Below are 12,378 nucleotides of genomic sequence, written 5' to 3' on the forward strand. Positions count from 1 at the left end.
ATCTATGGAAGGCCTCCTGAAGTTGAAATACACTGCCTTATACTATATAAAGGCTTCATTCTGAATAGCATTCAAGGTATATTAAACATCAGTATCAGAAAGGATCTTGGTAGTATAATCCATTCCTTCCGTTCTACAGATAGGGAAATCTGAAGATTATAAAAGGGACTAAAACTCAGCAGGCAGTTCATAGGAGGACAGGGAAATAAGAGGGAAAGCTGAATTAAACCTTTAAAGATAGAGATGGTACAAGTAAACTTGGCTAAGTAGTTTTGTGAGATTAAAAAAAAACCTACTCTTATTATGTACTACTTATGTACAAAAGTGGCTTTATGCAGTAGCTATTTAAAGAATAACTTAAATTTTTTGGATCTGGATTAAATGTTCTTTACTTTCTCAGACTTGAAAGCTGATATCCCTATTAATAATTAAAATTAACTAAAAATATACATTATTTTAGTTATATAGGAATGTTTTAATATATAACTTTGAGGCCAGATTTCTAAAAAATCTATTTAGGCAAACAACCTAGCTTTCCTTCTAGGTTCACTCGCTGTATGGATCTCTGTTAAAAGTAATCTGGAGATATTCCTTCTATTAAATTAGGTATAAAGAAAACCAAATGTCACTGAAAATATTTTTATTAATTTCTTTATATAAATAGTCAACTACTATAATTTTCTCTTAAAGCACATTTACAATATTGAATATAATATTGATAATGATTTAAACATTGTAGCTAATTAAGACTTATGACATCTATTGAAATTTTTAATTACCCAGAAATCATGAATCTTGGGAACCTGTGGTTGTAGCAGAATGGCTGATTGGGTTGGTTTGTTTTGAAATTGAAGAGCAGAGATTTTAACTTTAAAGTCAGTTTTGATTTATAAAACTCTTTGAAATTTTAAGTCTATGACTGTCTCCCCAAGAAAGAAATCATACAGTCTTATAATTCATTTCATTCTAGTTGAGATGCTCATTTACAAGGAATGCCCAGAAGTAATATATCCCTGGCACCATGTGGTGGCGGCAGCAGGCTCAGGCTTACCCAAAACCCTGATGTAGCCTGTTAACACTACAGGATTGCTAGAGGGAAGGCAGGGATAGAAACTGGACAGGAAAACAAAGAATTCGAGAAGCAAAATAACATTTTAAGACAACTGATTTACTGTACACATGAATAACAAGAAGAAAGGGTATGGGGAACATGTGACTAAACATTTTAACTTTTTTATGACTTGAAGGACAAAGGCCTGAAGAGCTAAAAGCCTAAAAAAGGTTCTCACAATAATATATAACACAGAAAATAAAAGGGTAACATCTTTATACACTATTAAAAATAACTTGAAGTGTAAAGTTGTGCGTATCTGCGGCTCTTGAAGATTATTATCACCCTGCCTTGTATTATATATTAAACCAAAACAAACAAACAAGAGCAAAATACAAAGAAACCTTGGACGCTTAGAATTGACTTACTTTCTTAAAAATTCAGAGAAATAAATGGTGACAACAGTAGTACATCAAAAGAGGTCAAGCACATAGTGTCCAAGCATAGCTCATTTTTTCAAATTATTAAGAATATATAATTCCACTTTTTTCCTTGAGCTTGAAAAACTTCTCTTTTTCAGATACCTAAGAAAAATGGATACCTTCTGCATTGAATCCATGTAGCAATCTGAAAAAAAAACCAAGTGGGATGGTATTGAAATGCTAGTTTGTAGTAAGTAAAAATGCGTACATAGTCCCTATACCATGAGTTCTAAAACACAAATACTCCTAAGATGTCAGTAAAGAAACTTTATTCTTCAATTAAGTTTATGACATGTATATTGGTTAAAGCCACCTCATTTTGGTGCCTCTTCCTGTCGTAGCCTATATGTATTAAAGCATGATGAATTTAACTAAAATAATCTTAGACCTTACAGTAACCCTGGCCTAAGAGCACATTGGTACTTGTTCCATTTCAACCTGGTAAATGAATGCAAAGCTATTTGGAATTAGAGACGGGGAGAGATGAATGGCTAACCTCGTGTCCGTCCTTCTCTCTGAGCTCAATTATTCAGACTCAAATACTTATTTCTCTCTGGATACCTATGTACTTATCAGATCACTGTTTTAGTAAGCTGCATGTTTAGTAACCTTGCAGAAAATTAATAAGAATGAAGGAAAATAAGATGAAATATTTCTATTTAGACCTGCCTGAGATTATTTTCAGGATGGCCCATAAGAACCAACAAGAAGGGTTAAGATATCTAAAGATGGGTACTTATGGATAATGTTCAACTCCTGGCATTAACATCTAATGAAAACAGTAGTACTGCTAGCCTGCCAATAAAATATGTGTCATTTGTCTCAGCTACATACAACTGTGTTTCTAGCATAAGTAAACCAGTGACTTTCATATCAATCTACCCTATTTTTTTCAGCCTCTAGATCATGGAAGTTTTAAAAATGGATAAAGAGACAAAACTTTATGGTTTTTTAATTAGGAAATCAAAGTGTTAGTGATTAAAAACAATGAATCCAGGTCAATTATTACCTGGGTATTTGACACCTTACTCTGTTTTCATAAGATTTACTTGCTTAATTGAAGGAAAGGAAAACAAATTTTTCTCTATACTGCCCAGTTAATTATGACACCGTTCTTTCTTTTTTTACTTCTGGTGTGTAGAACTTGCCTCAGTCCATGAAATAAGTTACTGAACCAGTTAGGAATGATAACCAGATAATGATTGTAACGAATATTATTTCATACTTAAAAGCTATTCTTTGATTCTTCTACCTGACATGCTACTTTGAATAGACAAACTATTAAGACTATGAATGGGAGTTTGGGGAGGGGGCTGGAAGGGAGAAGCACGCACACCATAACTCACACTGTCACAGAGGTTATCTCCAGGCTGGGACTGTTCTTCACTTCCTGTTCTTACAGAAAATGTTCATTCTGCTGCAGCTAACTAGCCTCCATCTTCTACACCAAATACTATTCCATGCCATGGAAGTGCTATGCAATAACTCCCAGGTAGCACCTTATAACCGCTTAAAAGCCTTTAAATCTCTAAATATGAAGGTGTCACAGTAAAGAAATGTAAACATGTAGTAAAAGGAAAATGTAGTTACCTGATGAAATCATCTATGTCCATGGAACGGGCCCGCTTGTCACTAAAACCTGTGCTGGTTAGGATTTGCTGTATTTTATCTGCTATGCTGAAATCTTCTGGTATTATCTATCAATACAAGATTCAGAATAAATGAACAACAGATCTTTAATGAAGTCACCTTGACTCTTTTTTTTTTTCCAGTTCAGTAAGTCATAAACAGTCACTATCTCTTCATGATAGTTTTGGAAAGCCTATCTGTGTCAATAAGACTTGCATCTCTTAATTCATTAAGTGGTTGATCTTCAGCACATATCAAATACTCATTGTGTATACTGCCCTATTTCTTAGAAATTCTGAAACAGTTACATTTCAGGCTTTGCAAAGTACTTCATCACATAAAGCTGTAAACTAAATTTTACAGCAATTGTTAATATCTTTTAAAAATAACATTTTCTTGGCACAAATTTCATTAAACTAGCTAGCTAGTTTTTCTCAAAGATAGCCTCTCTAACCCTTGAGAATACTTCACACTTCACATTTTTCATCCAAAAACTTCTTAATCCCACTTAGTATTTCCTATGTAGGTAGTTGTTCAGAGACTGTATTCATAAAATGGAGGTAGCTATGCTACTGGTACATTAAACCACGTAAGAGCTGAGTGGAAAAAAAAAAAAAAGGAAATTTCCTTTAATCTGCCACTGTTTAGATTGGAAAACTAAAAAGTTATCAAACATCACAGTCATATATAGATGTCTGTGTGTTCACCCAACTAAAGAAAATGTTGCACAGATAATGGTAAAAGACATGAGGTTCACAACCAGAGCTTGCTATTTATCACTTGCTTTATTCTATTTCAATTTCTATTTCAATTCTATTCTAATTTCAATTTCTGGGTATTAAAATAAGTCACTGAGAAAATGGTAACTTTGTAATTTCTATGTGAGCAACAAGCAAGAAGGGATGACCACAATTCAAAGGCCAGCAAATAACTTTAAGCTGAGTAAGTTATACATGGTTAAAACTTGGGAGAAAATTATGACTCAACTGAATCTTTCTATAGCCAAAAGAAGACAAACTGTCAGTAAAGAAGGACAGGGTATTCAGGCTGCTCAGACGCGTTCTGCAGAGTACACAGCAGCACTGAACTGTCAGAGCTGACGTTCTCCTGCTAGTTAGACACGACGTACTGTCTTAAGGGTCCTATGAAATGGTCATAACTAAGAGTTTTGTAATGATACATGAAACAGTAGGAAATGGACATTTTAGAACAAATTATTGAAACAACAAAAACATTTTCTGCTTACAATATTATGGACCGAACAGTGAATTCTGTAGTTTTTTTCCAGTAGCTGTTGCACTGCACTTGACCTATATTACATAAAGAAATGTTGTCACTATTATTCCAAACAGATTATAAATTTTCTTTACTGTAAGATTAAGCCTATGTTCCACATAGTAAAATTAAAGAACTAAAAAAGGTTGAATATTTAAAACTTCTGAAATAATCACAACTACTAATATTTAAACCCAATAGACATCTCTTACATTCTTAAGAAGTTTCAGATAACAAAAAACATCTCAAAAATTAATTTTTTCACTGTGGCTTTCACCATTTTTTTGACCTTGAGCCCCAAATTGCTATTATATGTTTCCAAGTTAAAATGCCATGAATCTTTCAAAAGTGCGGAAGGGGTCCATCTGTCACCTCATTTTTCCAAAGAAACGCAGATGTGGGGTATAGTTTTAGGGTTTTTCCCATTTCTCAAAAAAACAAACCTGATCTAATCTAATTCCGAAGTCCAGGAACTTTTCTTCATTAAATTCTCTTGCCTCCTAAAGTACAAAATTAAAAGTGTGTCTGGACATGGATCATGTGTATGCTTTAGGGTAATACTGTTCAGGAAAATGACCAAATTTTAGCGCTTAGCACAGTATTTGAAGCATTGATCCCTCATATATCATAAATTAGTAAAATACTTACTTAAATGCAGCAGACAGGGTCTTGTTTTTCCTAACAAAGGTGATCCTTACTAGGCCATCCCATTCCTGGAACAGTAGATGGTGTTTTCTTAGAAAACATTAAGTCCCACCAATACCTAGTAGGTACTATTTTGTCTTAATATATAAAACTGAAAGCTTCTGGAGTGATAAAAATGTTCTGTATCTTGATGTGGCTGGTTCACATATGCAAAAGTAAGATCTATACTTGATTTTCACACTTTTGTGCACCTCATTGACTATTTTACCCTCAGTTTTAAAAATAGAAAACATTTGTGCCACATCAGAACAAAGAACATTGTATTTATTTAAATCTAAGTATCATTTTCAAAAACATGACTCAAAATAGACACAATTTAGAATACAGCCTGTGTAATACACCTAGCTAAACCTTGCAGGAAAGCTGACAACCACACCACTGCCATCAGCTACTGGCCATGTACGTATGTTTTTATCCAATGTGATTATAGTGAGGTTTTACATCAAGTCATCTGACTTTCTTCTCTTTAAATGGCAAAAAGTATAATTCTGATTAAACCGTGTTACCCACACTTTAACACAACTATTTTCATTTTATCTTGTTTTCCATGTCTTATTCAAATAGACACATGTTTTCTGTAGATATAATCTTCAGCAAACTGCAATGGTATTCTAATCTTTATCTTTTGCAAACATTTTCCATGCTCTTGAGGTCTTCAACAACTATGTTGTGCAAATAATTCCACCTATTCCATCACAGGATGTATTATAATTAATATTTTCCTACTTAGACATTTAGGTTGACTCATTTTTCTGCTGCTACAGACACACATCTTCCACCTTGGACTTTTTTTCCTTTTATTGAATGACCCTATTTTAACCTCACCTGAAAATTGATAGGTGGTGGTGGATTCTTAGGTTCTATCCTTACCACACTGGATTCCACCTTGGGTGGTGGTCTGAAGTTATTCTTTCCAACCTGTTAATCAGAAAATGTTTAAGTAGTCCTCTCAAAAACAACTTTAATTAGTAATCAGGAATTCCCTGCTGGTGCAATGGATAAGTGCCAATTCAGGGGACATGGGTTCAATCCCTGGTCTGGAAAGATTTCCACATGCCAAGGAGCAACTAAACCTGCAAGCCACAACTACTGAGCTGGCATGCTGCAACTACTGAAGCCCACACACCTAGAGCTTATGCTCTGCAGCAAGAGAAGCCACTGCAATGAGAAGCCTGTGCAGTGCAATAAAGAGCAGCTCCCGCTTGCCACAACTAGAGAAAGCCCGCACAAAGCAACGAAGACTCACTGCAGCCAAACATAAAATTTTTTTTCAAAATAGTAACCATACATGCTCTCCTCAGAGAAGGCACAGCTAGATGCTCAATGATCAGTTCAGTTCAGTTGCTCAGTTGTGTCCAACTCTTCACAACCCCATGAACCGCAGCACGCCAGGCCTCCCTGTCCGTCACCAACTCCCGGAGTCCACCCAAACCCACGTCCATCGAGTCAATGATGCCACACAGCCATCTCGTCCTCGGTCGTCCCCTTCTCCTCCTGCCCTCAATCTCCCAGCATCAGGGTCTTTTCCAAGTCCCATCATTTCAACAAGTCACTTACTTTCATTAGATGGTCCACACGTGCTAACAGCTGTGTGTTAATTGACAGTCTGCAGTATAACTTATCTCCAGGTTTTGCAACCAGTCGGAGAGCAAATTCTCTTTGAAACATTAGTACAGCACATCTGAAAAGACAGCAGAAAGGAATAAAAAGAGAAAGGTCATTTTCAACTATAAATGTATTTTAACTTCAACGATTTTTCTTAGGTGGGAAACAGTAAATCAATAGCTGTGGTTAATAATAGTCCAGCTGGCCAGAAGGGAGGAGAACAGTTTCAGCCTGAGCTTTATTCCCACAGAATAAAGCTGGGTCACAGAATGACCCAGCTGTCTTTTTGTTTTTATTGTATAATGGCTGTAGCTCTAACCCCTTGTGAATGTAAGCCCTCAATGATCAGATGAGAGAGTATTTCAGGTCAACAAAAGTTTCACAAAACTATAATCACCGGGATGACATGAAATGAATGCCCTCTGATATATTCCATTCCATGTCATTTTTAAAAAAAAATGATAGTCATGGCTCATTAAGTTTACTTTGTACCTACTAAGGAGTTTTTGACCTGCAATTTGAAAATCACTGCTACAGAGTGTACTAGAAACCAGTTAGCAAGACACTTAAGAATCTAGATATAAGAAGTGTGACCTGGGCTAAAAAAACAAAAGTATAAGAAAATACAGAAAGGCCATCTGGTCTCAGAAGCACGACTCAGACCATACCTTTTTCCAAAATAACTCTTAGCAACTGCTGAAGACTGTGGGACAGAGAGAGCAGCACACAGACTGACATTTTCTACAAAACAAATTCCCCAGTAGTTTTTCAATTGAATTAACCTTAACCTTTAGCTATCCATGTTCATGGCCTAAACTGTAATCTTTCTAAGATATGGCAGTAACTTTAGTCTTCTTGTCACAAACCTGAAAAAAGGTCGGTGCAGCAACAGCTTGAAGACAAAAGGAGAAGAGATCTGGAAAAGAATTAACTGGTTATTTCTGGGAAAGACCCACCAGAAAACCATTTAGTAAATATAATGTTACTACATTTTGAAAACATACCTGATAGGGCAAATTTGCCACACAAGCATCAAAGAATGGCAGATCTGTTTTTAACACATCACCCACCATTACTTGAAGTTTGCTGGCCAGAGGCCTGATAATAAGGGAAAAAAAAGCAATTAAAAAGAACATTGTTTCATGAGACTGAAATGTACTTTAATTGTATTATGTATACTCACGTGCCCTGAACTCTTTTGTGAAGTTCAGCTACTAGCCTTGGGTCAAGTTCACAAGCAATTACCTAAATTAAAAAAAAACATTTTTTTTGTAGGTTAATTATGGAGAATAAATCTTTTCCTGTTATCTCAATAGGGACTTAAGTTATTGAAATGAATTAAAATTCTTTTCCCAATTCCACCATCATTATTCTTCAATTGTACTCTACCAGTACATTTTAAAGAACTTATCTGAAGAGAATTTAATGAAGAGACGATTTTACAAAATGTGTCATGGGGGTTAAAGGAACAACAAAAAACATCACCCAGACAAGTAGGCAGCCAGATTACATGACCGTTCTACCCAAATACTTGACAGAATCACTGTGCTCATATGGCTCCATGCTTTTTAATTCAACTGATGATGAAAAAAAAATACACAATATGTCTTTGCAGTAAATGTACTTTAGAAGCATACAAAGCAATTGCTCTGGAATGAGTAAATCACTTCTCTCACCTACTAAGATCCAGAGCATATAGCACAGATAACCTCTCAAGTAAATGAAAAGGGATACCAGATAGGCTGAAATTTTATTTCAGTATAAGCTGAGGTTTTGCTGACTTCCAGGAAGACCCTGCCTACAGAGCAGATATATGTGAGGTTTAGTCTGTTTAGCTCCCAGATCCATTCTCCAGCTTTGCTGTGCCTATAGGGTAATACAGTCCAGCTCCCTCGCCCTGTGACTTCTTGTTGGGCCAGGCTAATGGAAGGCATTACTGGATCCAAGGGGTGGGGTTGAGTACTTCCTAATGCCTGTGCCTGCCTTGCAGAAGTTCTGGCAGCGGCTGTGTCTGGCTATGAGTGGTCCCTGTCCCTGCTCTTTCTGGGCTCTGGTAAACACATTTCCCTCCGCCTGTCCCTTGAGGTTGCTGGATGGTAACTGTTTTCTGCTGTTGCTAGTCCCTAGGTTTTTCACTAAATGTTTACTGGTTCCCTTAACATTCCCACACCTTGTCAATGGTCTCTTCACTGAACTCTCTCCAGATAAGTTCTTTAAAATGTGTTGCCTACATCCACCAGAAGACACAGCAATGATCCGATTTAACTGGAACTGGATCCACCAAGAGAAAAAGAAGGTACCAGCAGCAACCAGTCTCAGAGGCCTGTGCTAGATCTCCTCCAGCGTTCTAAGTCTAATAACTCCAATCCCCTTGCTTTGTTCCCCTGAGCCGAGAGGTGGTAGCTGCTCTTTGTAATTCTACTCTTGGGTTAACCTCAGTGTTTCATTCTCTTGGTCCTCTAACAACCATGTAACCAACTCCCTGTATTGAAGTATCCAATGTCGTTTGTTTTCCTGATTGATATACCCATATTTTTTTCTTTTAATCAATTTTAAAAAATTGAGACATAATTGACATAAAACATTATATTAGTTTCAGGTATACAACACAATGATTTGATATATATAATACTCATGACCGCATAATTACAATTTTTTTTCTTGTGATAAGAATTTTTACTCTATCAACCTTTAAATATACTACAGTGTTGTTAACTATAGTCATCATAATGTCCATTACATCCCCAGGACATGTTTATTTTATACTGGAAATTGGTACCTTTTGACTCACTTCACCCAATTTGCTCATATTTTCTAAGATAAAGTTTCTAGCAAAGGAGCAAGAGTTAACTGTTAAAATAACAGCAATTGATTAAAACAGATTTATACCTGTAGACCACCTGAGCTTACTCACATGATATCTGATACCAAACACTAAATCCTCTCTACCTTTTTTGCCTTTTCCAGCAACTTTACAGTCATATTGCCAGTTCCAGGTCCAACCTCCAGCACCACATCAGTCGGTCGTAAGGCAGCCTACAAGCAAGCACAACAACTTTAACTTTACAGGCACATCTGAAAACATAATTTACTGTACATCAGAATATCTTTACTCAAAAGTGCACAGTTAGGAGATCTTATTCTGACTCCATTTTTAGGAGACTGCTTCATGATCTATGTTTAAAAAAATTATCTCATTAACATCAGACACAAGTGGAAACTGAACAGCTCTAACTTGGGGCAATAGTTAGGAGTCAGAGAAGTAGGAACAGCGGTTCTAAAAGTGGCATTCTCCTTTCTGTCTTTGAAATGATTCCAATAGCACCTTGTTATCAACACTATTATCACTAGGTTCAAAATGGAAGGACCAAATGATGAACCATAGCATGTTGTACTGGTATTTCTCAATTCCATATCCATGTATGGTTTCAGGGGTGCAGAAGGATCCAGAAATTGTACACAAAAATTAATGTCAGTTCAAAGGTTAGGACTCCATGCTTCCTCTGTAGGAGGCAGAGGTTAGATACCTAGTGTGGGAACTAAGATCCCACAACCCTCAACATGTGGCAGAAAAAAAAAAGTGTATGTATGCACATAGCTGGAGTATTCTGTCCATAACTTTTAATCAGATAATTAAGAATTCATGAGCAAAAAAGGTTAAAAAGCTAGGCCAGTTCTCATTTTGCACACGACACTAAGCTGACATCTCTCACCTGGGTAATGTCCTTTCTACAGCGCCAGGATACTTCCTTTGCAACCATGCAAGTAATCTGCACCACCTAGCATTTCCTGTCCTAGCTCCCAATCATATGAAACAATAAGAAAACATCAATAACCCAATACTCTGAAGAGTTTACATGTGGCATTGCCTTATAACATACAGGTTCCTCTGGCGAAAAAACTTCCAAAGGTGTCTGTTTAGATATATTTTTAGGGTTCAGTTCAGTCGCTCAGTCGTGTCTGACTCTTTGCAACCCCATGAATTGCAGCACGCCAGGTCTCCCTGTCCATCACAAACTCCCAGTGTTTACTCAAACTCATGTCGATCGAGTCAGTGATGCCATCCAGCCATCTCATCCTCTGTCGTCCCCTTCTCCTCCTGCCCCCAATCCCTCCCAGCATCAGGGTCTTTTCCAATGAGTCAGCTCTTTGCATCAGGTGGCCAAAGTATTGGAGTTTCAGATTCAGCATCAGTCCTTCCAATGAATACGCAGGACTGATCTCCTTTAGGATGGACTGGTTGGATCTCCTTGCAGTCCAAGGGACTCTCAAGAGTCTTCTCCAACACCACAGTTCAAAAGCATCAATTGTTCGGCACTCAGCTTTTTTTATAGCCCAACTCTCACATCCATACATGACCACTGGAAAAACCATAGCCTTGACTAGACGGACCTTTGTTGGCAAAGTAATGTCTCTGCTTTTCAATATGCTGTCTAGGTTGGTCATAACTTTTCTTCCTAGGAGTAAGCGTCTTTTAATTTCATGGCTGCAATCACCATCTGCAGTGATTTTGGAGCCCCCCAAAATAAAGTCTGACACTGTTTCCACTGTTTCCCCATCTATTTCCCATGAAGTGATGGGACCAGATGCCATGATCTTAGTTTTCTGAATGTTGAGCTTTAAGTCAACTTTTTTTTAGGGTTTGGAGTAAACAAAAACTAACAGTGATAGATGCTGCCTAGAAAAAGTGATTGGTAATAGAAGAAGAATCTGGAATTAAACAAGTAGAAGTGTCAAGCTAAGAAGTAAATAATCTACGGAAACATAAAACAATTTGGAGTCAGAACTCGAGACTCATAGAATAAAGCAAATCATATTGAAGGGAACTTGCGAATCCTACACAATTCTTCAATTCATTCAACAAGTATTTACACAGCATCTATTTTGTGTCAGGAATCCTTTCTGTGCTCAGATATTCCTAAAATCAAAATCAATAACCCAGTAACTCTCTCCCTCTCCTCTTCCACACCCACCTTATCGATAATGCTGTTAACAATGAGAGGATTTTTCAAAATATGCTGCCCAATCCCCGTGTTGAACATGAGTCCTGCAATAAAACATTAAATAGCCTTAATTTCCCAACTAAAAACATTAGACCGTCCCAGAGAAGAAGAGGATAGCTAGGGGACGTTATCCGCGCCAGCTAGGGGCGCCAAACGTCACGGTAAGGAGCCGGGATGACAGACTGTTTTAACTCCACCCCTTCCGCGAAAGAAAGTCAGAGGTGGCGCGCGGGGCCTGCGCTCGTGGCTCGGGGAGCCCGGGAATCGCGCGCTCCCGGAGCGCGGGCCCCGACCGGTCTCACTGTCCCAGCCAGAACTCCGCCCTGGCCCCGGCTAGGTCCTATCGGATATCCCAACCCAAGAGACCCCAGCTCTCTGGCGGATGTCCCCACCTCCGGCGCTCTTCAGCTGCCCGCGTTGTTGCTGCCGCTCGCGGCGGCGGCCGCTAGCCGCTGATTTGATCTTCGGCATCTCTGCAGGCAGAGAGCTCACAGGCCGAGGAAGTCAAGAAGGACCCGAACCGGCAACCGCGAATCTCCGCACCACGTGGGAACCCGCCGGGCCGCACCACCAGCGCCGTATCGGGCTACGTAGGGGTGGGGCGAAAACACGCCCCTTGGTTTGCTCC

At 38.1% G+C, this 12,378-nt stretch overlaps 1 protein-coding gene across 2 annotated transcripts; it reads right to left on the minus strand.

The window, feature by feature from the left end:
* Positions 1 to 1,313: 1,313 nt before the first annotated feature.
* On the minus strand, positions 1,314 to 12,378 carry DIMT1 (DIM1 rRNA methyltransferase and ribosome maturation factor). Of its 2 annotated transcripts, XM_065905725.1 has the most exons (12): positions 12,143 to 12,378; positions 11,721 to 11,794; positions 9,697 to 9,783; positions 7,931 to 7,992; positions 7,752 to 7,845; positions 7,614 to 7,663; positions 6,700 to 6,823; positions 5,968 to 6,060; positions 5,086 to 5,150; positions 4,409 to 4,472; positions 3,124 to 3,230; positions 1,314 to 1,678 (listed from the first exon to the last, which is right to left on the minus strand). In XM_065905725.1, exons 1-12 carry the CDS (start codon positions 12,219 to 12,221, stop codon positions 1,636 to 1,638), a joined length of 942 nt encoding a protein of 313 aa, XP_065761797.1. In that variant the 5' UTR covers positions 12,222 to 12,378; the 3' UTR covers positions 1,314 to 1,635. The 2 variants fall into 2 exon arrangements, with proteins under 2 accessions (XP_065761797.1, XP_065761798.1); XM_065905726.1 differs by lacking the exon at positions 11,721 to 11,794 and having other exon boundaries at positions 12,143 to 12,301.

This window comes from Muntiacus reevesi, chromosome 14 (assembly GCF_963930625.1).
Source record: "Muntiacus reevesi chromosome 14, mMunRee1.1, whole genome shotgun sequence".
In the NCBI taxonomy this organism is placed as follows: domain Eukaryota; kingdom Metazoa; phylum Chordata; class Mammalia; order Artiodactyla; family Cervidae; genus Muntiacus; species Muntiacus reevesi.

Coding starts and splice junctions, on each gene's coding strand:
- DIMT1 (XM_065905725.1), bottom strand. CDS start 12,221: ATGCCGAAGATCAAATCAGCGGCTAGCGGCCGCCGCCGCGAGCGGCAG. Junction 9,784..11,720: donor TTAACAGCATTATCGATAAG/GTGGGTGTGGAA, acceptor GCTTGCTTGTAG/GCTGCCTTACGACCGACTGA. Junction 6,824..7,613: donor CTGCACCGACCTTTTTTCAG/GTTTGTGACAAG, acceptor CTGTCTTTTCAG/ATGTGCTGTACTAATGTTTC.